This window comes from Bos grunniens, chromosome 26, assembly GCF_055505025.1.
Source record: "Bos grunniens cultivar Pamir isolate PY7600 chromosome 26, Bosgru_T2T1.0, whole genome shotgun sequence".
Lineage (NCBI taxonomy): Eukaryota > Metazoa > Chordata > Mammalia > Artiodactyla > Bovidae > Bos > Bos grunniens.
The window spans coordinates 39097345-39119239 of record NC_141190.1 but is presented as its reverse complement, the minus strand read 5'-3'; the positions used below and the strand labels follow the sequence as shown (position 1 = coordinate 39119239).

At 46.3% G+C, this 21895-nt stretch overlaps 1 protein-coding gene and 1 long non-coding RNA gene across 7 annotated transcripts in view; one reads left to right on the top strand and one right to left on the bottom strand.

Moving 5' to 3' along the window:
• GRK5 (G protein-coupled receptor kinase 5) overlaps positions 1 to 20299 on the bottom strand; it is a 232510-nt gene extending 212211 nt beyond the window's left edge. For 4 of the 5 annotated variants that reach the window (XM_086377672.1, XM_086377675.1, XM_086377670.1 and 1 more), the window contains exon 1: positions 20027 to 20299. Coding sequence is in view for 2 of the 5 variants with exons in the window: in XM_086377670.1 (XP_086233796.1) it covers positions 20027 to 20078 (52 nt within the window). In the remaining 3 variants the exon portion in view is untranslated. Of the gene's footprint in view, positions 1 to 14399; positions 14488 to 20026 lie in introns of all 5 variants that reach the window. The other variant, XM_086377673.1, reaches the window with a different exon arrangement.
• On the top strand, positions 14464 to 20683 carry LOC147344421 (uncharacterized). 2 transcript variants are annotated; one of them, XR_015155343.1, is made up of 2 exons: positions 14464 to 19780; positions 19873 to 20683. It is a non-coding gene; the product is annotated as an uncharacterized LOC147344421 (long non-coding RNA). The 2 variants fall into 2 exon arrangements; XR_015155342.1 differs by having other exon boundaries at positions 19868 to 20683.
• Positions 20684 to 21895: the final 1212 nt, after the last annotated feature.

Below are 21895 nucleotides of genomic sequence, written 5' to 3'. Positions count from 1 at the left end.
AGTCGGACATGACTTGAGACTGAACAACAGCAACAACAACCGTGCCCAGGGTACTGAGAAGAGTGTCCGTTCTCCACTCTTGCCTCCTATGCCCCACCTCCAAAATTCCTACCCAGAGGGGCTGCTTGCCTTACACACCAAACCTAACAATAAAATGTAAGCTTTTCCCAAAAGATCAAATTCACATTTGAAAGACAAAGATGTTTCTCCACCCAGCAGAGTCAAAAAAAGGGTACTAGAAGCACTAAGGCATTTATTCAAAGATTCTATCAAGCTAGTCAGTCAGCCAACAGATGGGTCCAAAAGGGGAAATTTCTAGAATCATTTGGGAAGATGGCTAGAATAATCTTATGACTACCATGGTGAAATGCTAAGAAGGAAAACCCGTGGTGAGAGCCAGAGGGCCTGGCATGTTTATTTTTTTATGGATTTTATTTCTTACGTTCCCAACAAATGGCCTCACAAGGCACAAATTGTCATTCCCCACCCCCAAATGGAAATGCCTTTATTTTTCTAAATATAATGAATGCTCACTATACAAAATCCAGGTTTTCCTAACTTCCATTAACTGTGTTATGATCATCTCGCTGTGTCAGTAAGAATAAATCTCCATAATTTCTTCAGAGTTGCATATGAGTCCATTCTTTGAATACACCAAAATTCATTTCATCAAGCCTCTACTGAAGGTCACTGAAATCATTTCCAATTTCTATTATAAACACCCTCTACTGAATGACCACCTGCATAGCACTTGTACATTGATTTTTCCTTCTTCCGAAGAAAATAACTTTTTATGTCACATGGCATGCGGAATCTTAGTTCCCCAACCAGGGATTGAATCTGCACCCCCTCCACTGGAAGCACAGAGTCCTAACCACTGGATCATCAGGGGAAGTCCCAACCACTGGACGGCCAGGGAAGTCCCTAAGAAAATAATTTAGAAATAGAATTTCAAGGCCAAGGGTCACACAATTTATATATGTATGTATCCCAAGCTGTCCTTAAGAAAGACTTATTAATTTACACTCCTATCAGTAGTGGAAGTATCATGTTTGAAAGAACTTATTTACCCACATTTCCTTAAAGAGGCATTATCAATGCTTAAAAATTTGCCAAACTAAGATTCAGTTCAGTTCAGTTCAGTTCAGTCGCTCAGGCATGTCCGACTCTTTGCAACCCCATGAATTGCAGCATGCCAGGCTTCCCTGTCCATCACCAACTCCTGGAGTTCACCCAACTCTTGTCCATCAAGTCTGTGATGCCATCCAGCCATCTCATCCTCTGTCGTCCCCTTCTCCTCCTGCCCCCAATCCCTTCCAGCATCAGAGTCTTTTCCAACGAGTCAACTCTTCGCATGAGGTGGCCAAAGTATTGGAGTTTCAGCTTTAGCATCAGTCCTTCCAAAGAACACCCAGGACTGATCTCCTTCAGAATGGACTGGTTGGATCCTCTTGCAGTCCAAGGGACTCTCAAGAGTCTTCTCCAACACCACAGTTCAAAAGCATCAACTCTTCGGCGCTCAGCTTTCTTCACAGTCCAACTTTCACATCCATACATGACCACCGGAAAAACCATAGCCTTGACTAGATGGACCTTTGTTGGCAAAGTAATGTCTCTGCTTTTGAATATTTGCATATATAGAAGATTCTGCTTACTAGTGAGATTGAGACTCTTTTCTTGTAGAGTGAGTCCCTACATACCACCTATCTGACCAGTACCCTTTCTATTCCCCCTAGAAGTGACTTTGCACTAATAACCCCCATCCTCTTTGGAGCCACCATGTTCTTAGGACTTTACTTCAGTGGCCGGCAACCTAAGAGTCTAAGAACTGATGCTTGTGATTAATGTTAATTGTTCCAGAGCAATCCACTGACAGAAAGCAGGCCAATGGAGTCATTCCTTAGGATTATTTTTAAATCAGAATTGGGGAGGGAAATACCAGTCTTGCTGGCATCTAATATGCCTTCCCCAATGACTGGTTAGCTAGTTATCTCCACACTGTTTCCTGAGTAAGCTATTCTTCTCCCATTGATTTGAATGCATCCTTTATTATATAGTAAATGTTTGCATATACTTGGGTCTGTATCTGAACTTTGTATTCTATTTATATTCTTTCTTTGGTCTCTGTAATCTTTAGGGCATTATCCCCACATGATGATCAAGATACAGAAAGGCTACGTTATTAGCTTTGTGACCTCAGATGAACCATCAACAAAGCAAGGACAGAAACCAAATTACCAGTCTCCACCTTGTACTGATTGCAGGTGTAGGAACCTTACACAGAAGGGGACCACCAGCCCTCTCAACATCACACTAGTCTATGAAATCTGTGTCATCAGCCAAGCTAAGGCAGATGTCTAGACAGGATGTTGCAGGGGAATAAAGAAGCAGGTCAGGATTTGCCAGGAAACCTACAAGAGTGCCTGGCAGCTCCCATTCCCATCTCTAACCTATTTCCCTGTAGGTGACAACAATGTCCCCAACTAGAGGCCTCAAAAGCAGGCAATGCCAAGAAACCTATCTCTGACCCCTGAGGGATGTCACCAAGTCCACATGAAAATGTTCACATCACTCATGCCTAGATGGAAAACTTACATTTTCTCAACACAATTTCCTTATTGGGTTTTGTTTTTTTTTTTAACCAGACAGAGCACTGTCTCTTTTTAAATTTTCCAGGAAGACTGTTACAGGAAGATAATCTGCCAGGAAGATAATACAGTGTAGAACAATCAAACTGTTTATTTTTTACTTTTGATTTAATTTTCCTTTCTATAATCCACTAAAGAAAATACTAGAATCATGCATTTGCCTTTCTTAGATTTCAGGCTTCAGTTAAATTAGCAGCGACAGATTTGGGGGTTTTGGTGTTTTTTTTTTTTTTCCTGTTTGTTTCTATTACACACATAACCCCTCCCAGCTCCAATTCTTTCCTTAGGGTAATTTTCATTTTAATATGTAATTCCTGCTCTTCAAATTAACATCAAATTTTATTATGAAGTAACCACAGATGAATTGTCATCAGTGGACTATGCACCAGCAAATTCTCAACATTTGAATGGTCAGAAGAGCTCCAGAATTCATGTGGGCTAAGGCGAGCATTTAAACAGCTGAGGAAAGTTTGGCTCAGAGAGGTCAAGCAGTGAGTCTAAGCTCATACAGCCAGTGGGTCGGTGGCACATTCTCCCTTCTCTTCAACCTCTTCACTGTGTGCTAAGTCACTTTGATTTATGTCCAACTCATTGCGACCCCACAGACCGGAGCCCGCCAGGCTCCTCTATCCATGGGATTCTCCAAACAAGAATACTGGAGTGGGTTGCCATGCCCTCCTCCAGGGGATCTTCCCAACCCAAGGATCGAACCCACGACTCTTTCGTCTCCTGCACTGGTGGGCAGGTTCTTTACCATTAGTGCTACTTGGGAAGCCTTTTCACTAGAAGCCTTAATTGTGCTTTCAATAGAAATGGCACACCTTGACGTGGTGCACTTAACAGCAAGAGAAGATACCACATTACCTTGAAAAGCAAAAAAGTGGACGTCTCAATGCCGCCTCTAGGAATTTATGAAACGGCTTTTCCTTGAGCTGTGCCAGGTACAAGCAACACAGCAGCCCCATGTGCTAGAAGATTCTGACCCCTGGCTGAACATGTCGGTTACCTGAATGTGACTCACAAGGAAAGCAGAGACCTGGGACTCTAGAGACTGAAGTTCTGATGCCAGTTCTACAGCGGGCATCCCAGCTGTGTTTCAGCATCAGAAGGGCCCGCTCAGCAGGGCAGCCCACTGATTCTATTAACCGATGCTGCCAAAGCAGAACCAGGAAACTTGGTGAGTCAGCACTGCACCGGGCATTTCTAGGCTTAAACAGCAGACTTCAGTTTACCATTAGCATTTGGTGAGGCCAGAGAGATACAAGGAGAGAAAAATCCCTTGTCCCTGCTCTCAAGGAGTTTGCTGTTTAGTGGGTGAAGCAAAAAGCCTACCTACCTAATATATATATTTTTAAAATCCAGCTTGACAGAGGGTATGAGTTCCCCAACACTAAAAGATGTGAGCAGAGGGGAGAAATCTACTGAGAGGGAAGCAGCAGAGGGTCCTATCTAGGGAGCCAGATTGTAGCTGAGTCTCCAAGATCGTTTCTGAAGAGAGTGAGAAAACTTTTACTTTATTATTATTTTTTATTGAAGTATAATTGCTCACATTGTTACGTTCGTTTCTGCTGTACAACTAAGTGAATCAGCCATGTGTATACATATATGCCCTCCCTCCTGGAAGCCCCTCCCATCCCACCCCTCTAGGTCATCACAGAACACTGAGCTGAGCTTCCTGCACTTCACTGCTCTAAATTTTACGCATGATGCTGTATATACGTCAATCCCAGTCTCCCAATTCATCCCACCCTCCCCTCCCCTGCCTATGTCTGCACCTCTGTTCTCTGTGTTTGGTCTCCATTCCTGCCCTGGAACTAGGTTCATCTGTACCCTTTCTCTGGATTCCACATACGTGCATTAATATACGATATTTGTTTTCTCTTTCTGACTTACTTCACTTTGTATTACAGGCTCTAAGGCCCATCAGGGTGGTGGTCCTCACACCTGGCTGATCCTCGGGAGTTTCTAAAATACAGCTTCTCAGGTGCTTCCCATGAGCTTCTGATTCAGAACATCGTGGGTAGACCTTGATGTTATGGGTTGCACTGTGTCTGCTCCCCCGCCCTTCCAAAAAAGATATGTGGAAGCCATAACCCTCAGAATGTGACCCTTTTGGAAACAGGGTCTTTATAGAGGTAATTAAGTTAAAATGAGATCACTAGTGTGGCCCTCAATCTAGTAAGACTGATGTCAATAAAAATTAACTAAAAAAATATATAATCAGCGTGTTAAAAAAAAAAAAGTAAGGCTGGTGTCCTTATAGAAGGGAGAAGTTTGGACCCAGAGACAGACAAGTACAGAGTGAAAACCGCCTGCAGAGACACAGTCAAAGGAAGACCGTCATCTACAGGCTTAGGAATGCTGAAGGCTACCAGAAGTGAGGTCTGGAAAATATCTTTCCCCAGCACCTTCCGAGGGCGCGTGGCCTGCCCACAACTTGATTTTGGCCTCCAGAACTGTGAGACAATAAACTTCTGTGGTTCTAAGCTGCCCACGTTGTGGTCCTTCACAGCCCTGAGTGGCTCTGCGGAGTTCAGCCGCCTGGGAATCAGTATTAAGAGTCCAACTGCCGTGGAGGAGCACCCTCGGGTCCTACTCTGAAGGCTGCTTCCACACTGGCCCTGCCCTGGGTGCCCACGGGGCTTCCTTTGGTCCTGAGGCCCTTCCTCTGTGGAAGGCAGGAGCGGGCTCTGGTGGTGGAGCTCCTTCCTGCAGATGACAGGGAGCCCACGACCCAGTGACGATATCATGAAACTAAGGGACGGCCTTTCTCCTTCCCCTGTGGCTTCCAGGTGCGGTGAGCCCCGAGGCAGATGAGCCAGTACGTCCGCAAAAGCTTCCTGGAAGAAAATGCCACCCTCCTCCAACCGCTACAAAAATACTGAGGACCCAGGACCTTGGACTTTGCTCTGGAGCCAAGCTTATCTCAGGAGATACACTAGGGTGGGCAGGGCCAGGACTTGTTCTCTTTTGTACTGTTTTTATTTGCACCCTGGAGTCTCAAGGTGGGACCCACAGAACCCTCACCCAGGTAAATCATATGCAAACCTGCAGTCAAAGCAGTTACCAATGAAAGAACCTGCAGGAGTCCACAGAGGAGAAAGCCCTACCGCCTAAGTGATAGGAGGCAAAGGACAATGCGTGGAACCAACAGCAGCACCTTTGAAAGAATTAGGAAATGGTGCCCCCCTTCCCCAAAATACAGTTATAAATCTGCTTCCTCTGAACAACGCACTCTGAACCTCAAGTTCAGTTGCCTCCCTATTACTCAACATTCAACAAACATGCTGCTGCTGCTAAGTCACTTCAGTCGTGTCCGACTCTGTGCGACCCCAGAGACGGCAGCCCACCAGGCTCCCCGTCCCTGGGATTCTCCAGGCAAGAACACTGGAGTGGGCTGCCATTTCCTTCTCCAATGCATGAAAGTGAAAAGTGAAAGTGAAGTTGCTCAGTGTCCGACCCTCAGCGACCCCATGGACTGCAGCCTTCCAGGCTCCTCCATCCATGGGATTTTCCAGGCAAGGGTACTGGAGTGGGGTGCCATTGCCTTCTCCGACAACAAACATGGAAGTCCTTAAAGATGGGGAAAGATGCAGTGAGCTAGCACCAGAGGAGGAATGGGAAGAAGTGGGTCCTTGCTGTGTGACATCACCTCTCTGAGCTTGCTTTTTCTCAACCTGAGATAACAATAATAACGGCTGCCAAATCTGGCTGGTGGTGATGAGCCAAGGAGAGAAATACATGAGAGTTCCCTGGCAGACCAGTGGTTAAGACTCCTTAATTCCACTGCCAGGGGCCTGGGTTTGATCTCTGGTTGGAGTACCAAGATCCCACAAGCCTCGCAGTGAGGCCAAGAGAAAAAGAGCAAAAGAAATATGGGCCCTTATCTGAGCCTGTGTTCCCTGCTGATTCACACATGCAAAACCCAGGAGCAATTACTAAGTTGTTGCCAAGTCAGTCTTTGCCCGAACTTATTTCCCTAACTGAGGCTTTGAATACCGTAGAAAACATGACTGAACACTCACACGGGGGCATTAAATCCTAAAGGTTTCAAAAAGGTCACATCACGTGTCCTCATGTGCATCATGTTTCTTCCTCATAAGAAAATATGCTCTGTACATCCCTAGGGTCACTTAACTCCATTTCAGAAATTATCAGTATTCTTCCCAAAGTGGGGGGTGAAGAATGGGTGGTGGGAGACCCTATGAGACAGAGACCACCACGTGCTAGGCAACCAAGTGTCTAAGTGTATAATGTTATCCAGGGAGGAGAACAGTCCCACACTATTTACAATATATTGAAAAATTGGAAAACCTAAACTGTTGAAAATTTAGGGAAACCTAAACTGTTTGTTGCTCAATCACTAAGTCGTGTCCAAGGCTTTGACTCCATGGGCTGCAGCATGCCAGGCTTCCCTGTCCTTCACTATCTCCTGGAGCTTGCTCAAACTCATGTCCATCGAGTCAGTGATGCCATCCAACCATCTCATCCTGTCAACCCCTTCTCCTCCTGCCCTCAATCTTTCCCAGCATCAGGGTCTTCTCCAATGCCTTCTTTATGGTAAATGTCTTGGTTAAACACATTTAAACTACTTCAAAACAATCAAAGGCACAGACCCATTTACAACCAGATAACCCCTAAGGGTCTGTTAGAAAACACCCAGCATTCCATTGAAACGACACTCCGTTTCCAGAGTCTTTCACAATTTTTCCTTACACCCTTCTGTCTCATGGGAAACTATAAACACAGATACGGGGAGGCACTACAACTTCCTGTTGACTGAAAACAGCTGCAGGAGCACATGTATACCAAGATCCCATTGGTGTCAAATGTATCTGCATGTTCATACGTGCATATACATAGAGAGTGGGGAAAACGTCCACCTTAATGCTGACAGTAACTCTCTGAGGGGTGGGACAGGTAGCAGGGGCACATGGGAGGAGGGAGATTTTTCCTTCCTTCTTGATGCTTTGTGTTGTTCTTTGCATTTTCTTTAGGAAGCAAGTACTGTCTGCACAGGAGCTTCCCAGGCGGCTCACTGGTAAAGAACCCACCTGCAAAGCAGGAGACACGGGTTCCATCCCTGAGTCGGGAAGATCCCCTGGAGTAGGAAATGGCAACCTGCTCCAGTATCCTTGCCTGGAAAATTCCATGGACAGAGGAGCCTGACTGAGTACAGTCCATGGTCATAGAGAGTCAGAGACAACAGCGCGACTAAGCACACACACACACAGCATACACTGTCTGTGCAAATGTTTGAAAGCCTTCAAATTAGGTAGAATGATTCATACTGAACTATGAGTCACAGTGCCACACTGATTATTTTACATACATGTTAGTACTGATGCTCCTATTAGCTGGTAAGATTATTGAGGGCAGCAGCTGTGATGGGGCAGAAAGACGATCAGAGTGAAGACTGGGTTTTGCACTAGATCTGGGCTGTGGAACTAGCAGACTGCACCCGGAAAAGGCATTTATTCTTCATCTATAATACAGGGAAGAATAAAACACACCTTACAGGACTGTAAAGACTAAATGAAATCATGGGTACAAAGGATTGTATAATTCCTAAATGATTCCATTAGAAAGAAGGGGGGAGTTCCCTGGCAGTGCAGTGGTTAGGACTCCATGCTTTCACTGCTGAGGGCACTGGTTTGATCCCTGGTCGGGAAACTAGTCCCAGAGTCGTGCGGTGTGGCCAAAAAGATAAATAAAACAAAACTACCTTTATTTAAAAAGAAAGAAATGGAAACTCCATTGTTTCCTGTCCTCCGTTTAGAGCCTAGCCTGGGGCCCCACACACAGTGGGACTTAACTAAATATTGGATTTATGACACTGGGGAAGATGCAGGAACCAACCTAGGGTTACTCTGCTGGGAATTCTGCTTTCAGGGATTTCCCTCAAGCTCTCTGCTTAGGGCAGACAATTAGAACACAAAGGCCCACCATGGGAGAATGAAATTATAAGCAGACGTAAGTCCATGTCTCTGATTAGGCCTCGCCAATGCTTGACCCCCTCAAGGGCATTCCTGAAACGCTTGTAAGCCGCCCAAAAAGACTAGCAACAAGACCAGGCACGGGTATAAAACAGTTAGCCACCTGATAGCAAACTGAAGGCAACCAGAAGACCAGCCCTCACCTTAGTCACCGTGGAAACGTCGAGGAAATCAGTTTTGTCCTTCTTTAATTTGCATCCTGCTCTATAAGAAATTAAGCTTTAACTTTAAAAAACCCTCTAATTGGATACTACTGATGGGAAGACATCTGGGGCAAATATCTAGGCCTGATGCATTCCACCCCAAGGAATGGTTAGTGGTTTGGGGAACGAGTGTGTGGCAGAATAAGCAATGGTTACTAATTATTATATAGCACAGGGGTTGGCATCATCCATAAAGCCCCGTCGTGAAGGCCCCTTCCTCTCCAGAGAGGATTACAGGATTGACTGGACATTTTTTTCTCTGAGCGAGCATATATTTTCCTTGTCTTAATTGGATCCAGCCTCTTTGCCCCTGAGCAGAGAGGCCATTTTTCTGTAACAATTCTATCCTTCAAATGCCGTCAGTCATCAGCCATTCCGGGTCTGGAAGGAGCAGTGTTTGGCTTCCTATTTTCTTTCCATTTGCTCAGCGTTGTTCTAGCAGCGATGCGAAAAGCACGTGAGGATCGTGTCCTAAGCTACCTCCGATTTAGCCAAAAAAGGTATGAGTGCTATCAGTGTGAAACATCTTCAAACCACAGAGCCTTCAGATTGGGGCGAACTGTTTGCCCCAAATGTTTGGACTAATGCAAATATTTATTTCTTCCAAAACAAGTAAAACACACCACTTTCAAATTGGGGGTGGGGGCAGGGAAGTCTGCCAGACATTTTTCACAGTTAAGACAAACATTTGGAAAACATTTTCCAATTTGCCCTATACCTTTAGTTAATCTTTCTTAACCATGTTGAGTCATCTCCTCATTTGCCATCTACTGCGACATAAAGGCCACTTCTTTCTTCTTTAATATTTATTTATTTGGCTGCTCAGGTCTTAGCGGCAGCACTCAGGTTCTTCCTTCTTTGTTGCAGCATGCAAGATCTTATTTTAGTTGCGACAAGCAGGATCTTTAGCTGCAGCATGGGAGCTGGGATGGAACCTGAGCCCCCTGCACTGAGGACTCAGAGTCTTAGCCACTGGACCACCAGGGAAGCCCCCCAAGGCCACTTCTTGAGGATCTTATTTTCTTGGCTCTTCCCCTCCTCCACATACCAAACATAGCATCCGTCAGTCATTCCCAGATCAAGGTTAGTTGGACACCTACGTTGCAGGTACACACTCATCTGACTGAAAGCCTCCTTAATCCGTGACTGTAGGCTTGGTGACATCAACCCACAACAGCACTCAGCTTGAGAAAAATGGGATCTTGAGACATCTTTGCTTTCAAGCCTGTATCCCAATTCTCTGTCCGCACCCAACTCCCTATTTTGGGCTTCCCTGGTGGCTCAGTGGTAAAGAATCCACCTGCAATGCAGGAGACACAAGTTCGATCCCGGGGTCAGGAAGATCCCCTGGAGGAGAAAATGGCAACCCACTCCAGTATTCTTGCCTGGGAAATCCTATGGACAGAAGGGCTTGGCGGGCTACATACAGTCCATGGGGTCTCAAGAGTCAGACATGACTTAGCAACTAAACAACAAAAAGCCCCTACTTTTCTAGAGGGTTCCTTCTCAGGGGATGTTATTTAAGCATCCCAAGGAGCTCTTCCTGAGTGTCTGATGGACCAGAGCGCATTCCTGCACAAGCCATGGGAGAGCTGTTTTCCATGGCCCGTTTGCTGACCTTCTCCAGCTTGTTTCCATTTCACAAGTGGTGCTAAGACCCGTGCCAAGATGGAATTCCATTTCAAATGAGGTTTCATAAGGCCTTTTATCAGATATGCAGACCAGTTACACTGGCTGGGTTTTCTCTACCCTGTAGCTGAGTCATTCTATCCTTCAGCCCCCACTTCCTTTCCTGTAGTGGTTAAGTTCAGAGCTTCACCTTCTCTGCAGGAGCAGATCAAAGGCTTGACTTCCTGTCCCCTCATTAGGGAGCTGGTGACATCCCGCTGTGTCCTCTCCACCAAGACAGCAACCCCCAAGAGACTCTCAGCTCCCAAAGAGCCTCGAAAAGTTGCTAAATTAATGCAAAACGCGTGTGCACACACATGTTCTGGTTTCTAAACGCAAATACCCATATGGTTACCCCTGAAATATCTAAAAGGTTAACCCTGAGAGAGCTTTTCCGGGGAAAAAGGCTGCTTCACACATTCTCTTTGGGAGGGAGAAGGGGCATGGCCCTCGATGTGGCAGGGAAGTCACTCCAGTAGGTCTCCCCTTCCCCCTTCCCAGCCCCCTGCTTTTTCTCTTTTTAACATTTATTTATTTGGCTGCACAGAGTTTTTAGTTGTGGCACCTGGCCTCTTTAGTTGAGACGCCTGTGCTCTAGTTCCCTGACCAGGGATCGAACCTGCGCCCTCTGCACTGGGAATGCAGCATTCTAGCCACTGGACCACCAGGGAAGTCCCCCTACTTTTTTATTAGTAAAGATGGTCGCAGAGACCTGAGCATATACCTGGAGAAGGAAATGGCAACCCACTCCAGCATTCTTGCCTGGAGAATCCCAGGGACAGAGGATGGGGTCGCACAGAGTCAGACACGACTGAAGCGACTTAGCAACAGCAACAGCAAAGCATATACCTAGGGTGCCACCATGAGACAGAGGTGCTTGGGGACAAGGATCTTCTGAGGGGCAGCAGGCACAGAAGGAAGTGGGGCTCGGGGCAGACGTGACCTGCACACGCTGGGTAGCTCACACCCAGCCCTGCCAAGGAGAGGGCTGCCGCCACTGAGGTGTGGCTACTACCATCCATCTCCTTTAAGCTCCTGTCCCTCGGGGGCAATTCTTTGGCTACTCAAGATTCTCCCCAACCCCTGCCAGGAGGACCAAGAATGCCAAGAAGCTGACTGGCCTTGCTCTTCGGGTGTGCAGGTATGCATGAGGGTGTGGGGAAGGCGGGTAGGAGAACACAGGTGATGCGGCCACGTGTGCACACACGCACGGGCATGTATGTTATTTGTCCCCTCCCTGCCCCCACCCCCGCCAATCACAGATTCATTTGCATTGATAAAGAGTTCTATTTTTTGCTTCTTTAAATCATCACTTTTATTTAGGTCTCAGTTGCGGTAGGTGGGATTTTCACTGCCACGAGCAGCATCTTTTCAGTTGCAGCACACCGGCTCAGTAGTTGTGGCACACAGACTTAGTTGCCCTGAAGCATCTGGAATCTTCCTGGACCAGGGATCAAACTCAGGCTCCCTGCCTTGGGCGCGTGGAGTCTTAACTGCTGGACCACTGGGGAAGTCCCAACAGTTCTCCTTTTAAAATGGAAACGCTGACTGTGAGGACTCACCTTATGGTAGTCATTCAGAGCCTAGTAGGAATTACATCTTCCAACTGCTCTCAATTTAGCTGAAATCAGGGTCTGGCAGGGCAGTTAGATTCCCATTTCTTTTTTTGCCCCTTTCCCCAGGAAATCTGTTAGAGACTCTTTCTTGCCCACAATGGCAACCTCAGAGCATTTACATTTAGAAACCATATCACCCTGAGAAATGGGTTTGGTTTGGGGATTTTTGGTTTCTGTGGGAGTTTGGGGCTTATATTAATATGATTATAAGGGAAGGGAAAGATTTCTTTGGGAATGTTAAAGGATTTTGGGGGGCTTCTCCAAAAAAGTCCACATTTCAAGTAACGTTGGACAAGCGGGTCCTTTTCTTCCATCTCACTTTCCCCATCTGATAAGCAGGGCTGATTTCTATTCTGGAAAGTGGAGAACAGATGAGGAAACCCCCTGAGAAGCCTTGGGGCAGCCCAGGCCCTGGCCACCCCGTGGGCCTCTGTGGCCGCTTTCCAACCCAGGAATGTTCGTATCTCTTTATCTGTTTCTTTTACTTTCTGCACAGGTCCCAGAAGTTGTCCTTTGAGGTTTATTTCATCACTGCCTTAAAAAAAAAAAAATACTGATACTCCACAGGCTACAGATTCTTAGAGACAAAACAGGCCCTGTGGAAATTAGCCTAATTTATTAGACTTCTGTCAGGAGGAGGTTACCAGTTGACTCTTTGGCACAACTTCAGATAGCTATTCTTTGCTTCTGACCCCAAGAACAGCAGCGAGCTGTTTTATTGTTTCAAATAATCATGCTGCTTTCTAAGTGTGTTCTAACAGCGTTGTTAAAATGTTTCAAATCTCACAGGAAAAGTTTTTAAGGAGAAATCATTTTAAAGTGGATACAAGAACAGTGTGTTTTTGACATCTTTCTCCATGATCTTCTTGCAATCTGTCCTGTTCAAAAGAAATGGAAACTCTTAAAATTGTTTTTATCAATTGTCCTGTTCATTTTAGACCACCTTTTCTGAAGTAAACAGAAAGCGGGTTTTTTTTTCTTCTTTCTGTGGATTTACTGTATACACAACTTTTTTTTTAATTAATAATGTATATCTGCATGCATGCTAAGTTGCTTCAGTCATGTCCAACTCTGTGTGACCCTATGAACTAGCCTGCCAGGCTCCTCTGTCCACGGGATTCTCCAGGCAAGAATACTGGAGTGGGTTCAGAATGGGCAACACATGTACGCCCGTGGCGGATTCACGTTGATGTGTGGCAGAACCAATACAATATTGTAAAGTAATTAGCCTCCAATTAAAATAAATAAATTTAAATTAAAAAAAAAAAAGAATACTGGAGTGGGTTGCCATGCTGTCCTCCAAGGGATCTTCCCAACCCAGGGATCGAACCCGCGACTCTTATATAAGCCTCGTGAATTGGCAGGCAGGTTCTTTACCACTAGCACCACCTGGAAAGCCTGTAATACACCCTTAATTTGAATCAGGACAGTCAGTTGCTCAGTCGAGGCCAATTTCCCAAAAAGATACAAAAAAAAGGTGGGGAAGGTGAGAAATATGAGTGGCTTATTACTACCACCAATGTTTATGATTGTCCTTGAACTGTGTTTTTCTCTGATTAGGACTCAGTCCTAATTTCCAGTCCCCCAGCCCCTCCTCTGTTTCTCGCCTCCTTCCCCCTGCCCCCTCCCTTATGTTCTCCCAATTTTCATGTCAGAAGTTATGAGGTTCTCATCCTCATTTAACTCAATGTGTGTAGAAGCCTAGAAGTGACGTCCCAGGAACTTTCTGCAGAGCTGGGGGTACTCCACTTCCATACCATCCAGTAGCCACCGGCCCCTTGGGACTTCTGAGCACTTGAAACATGGCTGGCACGCTTATGGAATGCAATAGTTCACTTTAATTAATTTTTAAAAATATTTTTTTGGTTGTGCCAGGTCTTAGTTGGAACACTCGGGCCCTTTAGTTTTGGCACATAGGATTGAGTTCCCGGACCAAGAATCGAACCGGGGGCCCCTTGCATTGGGAGCTCCAAGTCTTACCCACTGGGCCACCAGGGAAGTCCCTCACTTTAATTAAATATAAACAGCCACATGCAGCTAGTAGCTACCATGTTGGAGGGCACATATTCAGAAGACTAGACAGACACTTGAACATTTTCAGGTTATTCCAGGTGACAGGCTCTACCAGAGGACGTGCTCAAGCCCAAGAAATCCCAAGAAAAATCCAAAGGAAGGCGGCCCCCACCATCTTTCCTCCAGAATGGTGGCCCACTGGTTCCGCCCAGCTGCTGCCCCAGGAAGACCACCAAGGTGTTGCCCGGAAGATACCTCTGCACACCAGTTTCTTCTTGGATCTTCTCACCCCCAACCAAAGGGACCTCTTGCGATTGTCTTAAGTGGTTTCCATTTGCAGGAACTGCAAAAAACACCTTCATAAAAACACCCATCTTGGAAAATTAGCAGTTGTCTTCCAGATTCCAGCCTATCCCTCAAATATGACCTCTGAGTTATCCTTAAGTCATGTTTTGGTCCCACAGGCTAGTGTCCAAGCTCTAGGCACAGCAGAGTCAACAGTTTCCAGCTAAGCAGGTTATACCACAATCAGCTTCAGCTCCTTGGAGGAAAAATCAGGTTCTACTCAAATCTGATTTATCAGGTTAAAAGCCTAAGAAGTTAAAGATGATGTCCAATTCCATCTCTTTACCCACCTCCAGCCGCACCTCTCCAAGGCTAACCCCCCAAATGTCACCTCCCACAGCGTCCTTCAACAATTAAAGGCTGAATGAATGAATGAATGATTTGAGCCTTGTAAGAATTTCAAAAGACAATTTAAAAATGGTTTTCACAAAACAAGAAACTGTCTTGTTTTGTGAAGTCTAGAAAGGACAGAAGTCTAGACAGGACAGAACTGCTTTCTCTTTAAAAGGTACCATGAATAACTTCGAATATTTGATGATAATAAAGAATTTTTGCTTAAAAAAAAAAAAAAAGTAGGTGTGATTTATACCAAATGGGGTGCTTCCCCCACTGTCTGGATGGTATTAAATACAACAATATTGTCTTTATCCCCCAAAGATAAAATTTTAAGAAGCTTTATGGATTAAAATCTTTTCAATATTTAGGGTATTTTAAAATAAAATCTTCCACTGAAATGTAACAGCATGTGTTTCAAAGCAAAAATCATTCCTATTATTTAAGCCCACATAATCTATTTTTAATCATTTAAAAATCACATCTTAAAACCCTTTATCTTCACTATTCTATTTTGAAGTGAGGCGTGGGGGCTAGGGGTTGTAAGACGGAAGAAATTCCCTTTCCTTTTCTATGTGTCACCTGGTTTTAGTCACTTTCTATCATCTTCTCACGTTTCACCTAGAATTGTATGATCTGTTGTAGTAAGATTTTTTTTGTAACCGTAAGACTTGTTTATTTCAAAAATGTCAAGATATTATAATGCTTTACCATAAGCCACAAATATACCGGCAACAAATTATTAACTTTAAATATTGACCGAAGTCCTGAAACCATTTCATTAGAAGACTGTGAGTTCCCAGGTCTGGGTTGAATGGCCCTTGGTAAAGGTCAATTTGGTCCTGCACTGAGTGAGCTCTTTCCTGAAATTCACTCCAATGTTATTGAAGTCTTCGGCCCACACCCAAAGGGTATCATTTAGCAAGCCACTACAAGAGTTATGGCTGCTGAAGACATAATTTAAACAAGGATTAGTCTGGGGAGTGGAAGAATCAAGCTTTCTGGAGTTTAGAATCTGACAAGCAGCAGCTAAGCTATTGAAAGATGAGAGTCTTGAGGGCATTTATCTGATGGTTTTAAAAACCGGCACCTAGATTAATTAAAAGCATCATTTGAAACCTTTCTGTAAGAAAGCAAGGCTTCTGAAACCATTTGCTTTTAGTTTCTCCACATCCAAGTTGTCAGTACTGAAAAGAAACTCAGAAAAAGTAAAAGGCAGTTTTGTTTAATGATGGCATTGTACTTTAATAGGCCCAGCAGCTTTAACACATGATGAGCTGCCGGAGCTCAGGATGCAAAAACTGCTGCTCTCCTGTGCAGAGAAGCTTTAGGGCAGAAGCAGCCACAGGGGTGGATTAAGTACGCCTGCCGATAACAGTTAAAACGGCTGCGGGCTTCAGAGACATTACAGTGTTCTAATAATGATATTTCAGTTTTGTCATCATGAACTAGGGGTGCAAGGAAAAGAGGGAAGGGCTTTCAGCCTTGCCATGGAATGCTGAGTCTGTCCCAGCAGGCTGGCTGCATGCAAATCCCCTCCCCTCCCCTGCCCTTCCCAGCCTCTGCGGTCACCTGTTTCCAGGTCCCCAATCTTAATCACTGGGAAGATCCAGGCCAACAAATTTACAGAGATACGTGAGTGAAAGGTTCTTGCACATTCTGATTTTCGACATCCTGACCAAGGGCAAAAACCATGACGTTTCTGACTTCTCAGTTCCTGTAGTCGTGCCTGCTAGTACCATGCTCAGGAAAATGCGATCGATACTCCCCCTCTGTCCTCTTTATTGATCAAATATGGCTACTACTGCCCTGGGAAGAAAGGAAGGGTGGGACCTTACAAAATTTCTTCTCACCACCGTTCAAAGAAGTGAGGCAAAACACTAGAATATGACAAAAACCTTTACTGCAACAATAAAATCAAAAGGAAACACACAAAAGGTCTGCAAACAGTCTTTCTCACAACTATGATTTCAGCACTAGCGTGCTTGCCAATTTTCTGAGATTCTGAAATGTAAATAGATAGATAGAATTAGTCTTGGGTTTCTTTTCATTAAATGCTTAATCACTTAGCTCATTTCCATAAATCGGCACGAATTCAGTCTCAACTTCTTTTCTTTTTTCACCCTTAACCACCCATTTTCAGGAGAGTAATCTGAAGTTCCTAAGAATGATCGAGCTGATGCTCTCTTGAGTCCAGAACAAAATACATTTGGGTGGTTTAAAATTGTGAACCCAGATCTCCATCTTATTTCAAAAAACAGTCACAAAGGTGCAAACTGTCTCCAATGTTTTCTAATTATTAATGATGAACCACTTTAATTTACTTACAGATTTTCTATCTTATTGCTGTACTCATTTTTCCACTTTATAAAAGTATTATTATGGTAAGAATTTTAACTTACAATGAATTTAGAAGACATCTGCCTTCAAGAATGCATAATAATAACAAAAGATAGGTCCCCAAATTACCCACCAACATAGACAACTCCAAATTTATAGCGTTTGCAAAGTGTGTCTGTCTTTCTTCAAGGCCTGTTTCTCTATTGTTTGGGACAAATGTGACTTTTACTTGAAAGCCACATTTTAAATTGTTTACAATGTATTTTGTTAACTGAACTAAATTAAATTTCGCATTCACAAACCATATTTCTCATTTATAACCACTCACAATAATCTTCAAGGAAGAAGTGGTTTTAAACATTGTAAACAATTCAGATTTTTAAAGATACAACAAATTTTATGTTAGAGCTTTCATTATACTGACTGGAACTTTCATTTCTGAATACACGGGTAATGTGGTTACTAGGAGAATTATTTAACTGAAAAGAATGACTTCAACTATGTAAAGATTGAGAAGAGAAAAATAAATTGCTTTTATTTCTAAAAGCTTCTACAGTAATTAGAATATATGTGCTCAAATCTTTAATAGACCCAGTGAGAAGAAAGTGGAAGCACTTAAAATCATGGATTCTCTTTAGACATAAAAGAAAAATAGGGGGAGAAATGAAGATTTCAAAATGAAATTTCCACGTAAGTAATTAGTTTTTCTCATTCAGGTGTCAGTTTCTCCGTATTCTTATGGGGAAGGCCCCCTCCATTTCAAAGGAATTTCAGGAGCTATTTTCTCACCCTGAGATGACTACCAAACTCTCAAAGAGAAATTGAAAAGACTTTAAAAGGAAAAGGAAGTAAAAGGCACATTCTTGAGAACTTTTTAATCACTGTAATTCGGTCATTCCATATAAGCCTCCAGACTGTAGCTCTCTTTTCCAAGGCTCTAAAAAAACCAATTTGTTAACCTGACAGACAAAATTACCAAGTGGTGCATTCATTTCAGTGAAAAAATCTAGGGAGACCAAACTGGGGGAGAAAATTAATAATACTCTGCCCACTCCAAGCAAAACATTTTAAAAGAAGCAATCAAATGCTGAGGAGAAAAAAAAAAAAAAAAAGCAAGCTCTAGGCAAATAAGTGTGTAGAGCAGCAAATGTAGGCAGCAGAATTCCCCGGGCAACAGGAGAAACCAGTGAAACTTGCAAAGCCTCCAGTATCGTCACATCCAATGATTTCCCAGGAAAAAATTTCAGAATGGAGAGGGAAAACTTTCCCAGCCCCCGAGCCCACAGGTGTACAACCATATTCCACCACTAGGTGGCGGCTGCAAAGGCTGTGAGCCGGGGGCTGTTTTCTCCGCTTTTTCCCCCTCCAGGACTCACTGCTCTGTTCAGGAGACAGCCCACGAGCCTCTTGGCCCAATTTGCTAAAAATTTTGGGTTAGGAAAAAAGAAAATACTCGGGCTTTAGAAACTGAAGTCACCAGGAACAGCCTCGGTTAAAAGTCTGTTCACACCAAAGCTGGGCAATGGGAAGAACAGACCTGCACATTTCCAACTCGGCTGGAGTTTCCGAAGCAAACCTTCAGGCTGGTGCTTTGGAGACAAACGAAGCTGAAATTACATGAGTTGTTGAGTTGTGCATCACCTACTCACACACCGTGTACAGTGCCACAGGGTGATGGAATCGGCTGGATAAACATGAACCGTTTTACTGCTGGCGAGCAAAATCTTCCTTCATTCATCCAAGTGTGTGAATGAAAAATATTAAGAAGTAAATAGGGCGTTTTCGTGGACTGCTCGCCTTGTACTCTTCTGAAGTCAAGATCTTACCGAGACTGCATTCGACCTTGGGTGTCAAATAAAGCCTCCTCCCATGAAAGGGAAAACCACTTCCCTTTTCATAAAAAGGCTGCACCCAGAGCTCAAATCTTGGCAAAAGAAATGTTACATAAATTCCAGGTGTTCCTAAATATGTATGCTTACCCGCACGGAATCATTTTAGGAAGCATCTTAAGTTTCTGGGCCACTTTCTCTCTCACCCTCTCCCTCTCTCCATCTCAAGGAAGAGTCAAAAAGTGCGTTTATAGTCTCGACTTAGTTTCTTACCCACTCCATTTAGACGGTATTTCCTGCCAACCTAATGCAGAAAATCTAATGATTTTCATCCAAAACACATCTAAGCACTGGCACACTTACCTTTCTTTTTTTAATTAAGCCAAAACCCCCCAAAATCCACTTATCTCTCTCCCTCCTCAATGGGGGAAAAAACCACCCCTGAAATCATGAATTCTTTTCTACATGATTTGCACAGCCATCCTCTCGTTATGTGAACAGACTAATTTCTCAACATCTTACTTTGCCTTTAAAAGGCTTCCTTCCACACGACGGGATTTCCCTAAGAAACATTCCCAGCGGATGGTTTCCAGCAATAACCTATATCAACTCAGCCGGCGCCCCTCCACCCCCAACACACACACACACACACACACACACACAAATTCACTCACAGAACCATCCCGGGCCAACTCGGAAAAGCTGTTTGATTTGCATGTTTGCCCATCTCTTCCTGAATGAACGCCTTTCCAACTGACCTTTCAACAGCTGCCGAGAAGGCACGGCACGGTAAGGTTAGAGCTGGAAACTAGGGGATCTGTTTTAGCATCCTAATCCTTGCAACCTCGACGTGACGTTTCCCCTTCTATGCCCAAGTCCAGGTTCCCGGAGCACAAGGGCAGGAACCGTGAAGCGTTTGCCGAGCACTCTCCGAGGTGCCCTGCTCCCGACCAAACTCGCTGCGGGCATCCCGCACCCGCCCGATACCCCGGCTCGTGGCGAAGGCGCCAGGCACGCACCCGCCCTGTCTCTTACCTTCCCTGGCTTTCAGCAAGACCGTGTTGGCCACGATGTTTTCCAGCTCCATTGACAGTCGGCGGTCAGCTAGGGAGCCGGCCGGCGGGGCTGTCAGCGCCTGACGGTGCTGCCGCTGCTGCTGCTGCCGCTGCTCGGGCTGCTGCCGCTGCTTGCCGGAGCCGAGAGCGAGCAGCCCGCCTAGCCTACCGCATTATTCTTTGCTCTTATCCCTCGGAGTTTCCACCTCTGCAAAGAGGAGCCGCCGCCGCCGCTTCTTCCTCCCTCTGTGTCCCCCCTCCCCCCCTCCCTCAACAGTTTCCCCCCCACCCCCCACCCTGCGCGCTGCTCTGTCACTCCATTCTCCTCCCCTCGGGCTCCCGCGGATGCTTTAATGCTTCGGATGCTTCTGCCTCCCCTCTGTCCGTCCCGGGGGTGTGGTACTCGCAGGCTCGGGGCGGCCGCACTGCGCAGGCGCTGGGCCGAGCCACGCCTCCCGCTCCGGCCCTCGCGGCGCGGGGCCTGCTGGGACTTGTAGTTCGGCCCCGCGCGCTGGGCTAGGGCCGGGACTGGCGCGCGGCTGCGGGAATCCGAGAACCGCCCCGGGACTTGCCTTCGGAGGGAAGGCGTTGGGGGCGTGCAGCGAGGGAGTCAAAGGCGGCTCGGCGGAGCTGAAGCCCGCCGCCCACACCCACTCCAGTCCTGGGGCCCGTTCTCGCACATCCATGCCCGGGGAGGAGGGGTCGTCCCGCTCGCCCGCTTCCCGCCCTGCCGAATGCCCGGAAAGCGAAGTGCACTGGCCACGGCGAGGGCGGGGCGAAGCGCTGCGTCCGGGCAGGAGCCGGTGCCGGTTCTGGCCCCCCGCGTGGCGTGCTCGGGGTGGAAGGGAGGTCAGGCTGGCCGGACCTGCAGCCCGGGCCTGCAGCCCGGCTTCCTCCGGGGCACGCCAAGCCCACGCGGGCAGGGGGCTGCAGCCCAAAGGCGGCCAGGCGCGCCCGCGGGCCCCGCACGCGGCGGCCGGCCGAGGTGCTGCCGTCGCACACGCGCTCTGTGGATGACAAAGGTGTACTTTGTTTCTCGTCCGAGGGCGCGAAGGGGGATCCGCGAGTCGGCGGCGACTCGGCGCTGGCGGCAGCATCGGTACCCGCGCAGCCTGAGCGCCCCTCGGCGGCCGCGGGGTGGAAGCGCCGCGGCGGGGCCACGCGGACGACGGGTCCACCCCCGGCCCTCTGGGCCCGGGGACACCCGTCTGCGACTCCGGGGATCCCGGCGTGGGATGCGGACCGGTTCTGCTAATAACCTGCCTTCCACCACGCGGGGCCGCGAATCAAGAATCTTCATTCCAACCCAAACTGATTCATATTAATAAAAATGCAAACGGAATCGCCGGGGTCAGAAACATGAGTAAGTTCAGCACCAAATCTGTGTTGGACATTCGTTTCCCAAGTCCAGGCTTATTCATCTTGGAGCTCTTAGTGCCTTTCCACTGTATGCTCAGAACGTCGGGCCCCATATCTGCGCTTGGCGTCTCCTCCTTGCTGCTTCCGAAGGCCTCGCCCGGGGGAAACGGGCGGTGGGACACCCCGGATCTGCGACAAGTGTCCTCCTATCTGGGAGAGGGGCGGGCTGACCCCCAAAAACAGTGAGATCTTTGCCTTTTGCGCACCCTGCGGGCCGGATATCCGTCCGGAAGCCGGCTCTGGGTCTTCTCTGTCCAAAAAGAGGAAATCTTCCACCCTCAAGGGCTGCCAGGAAGTGGCAGGGAGGTGCAGACATAAACGAACAATTACTATGCATTGGAGAATATAAAGAAATTAATAGACTTTTCAGGCCTTGGAAACTAGGGTGGTCGCTGATCTAACAGCTCTGGATTGTCTTGTTTCCTGATGG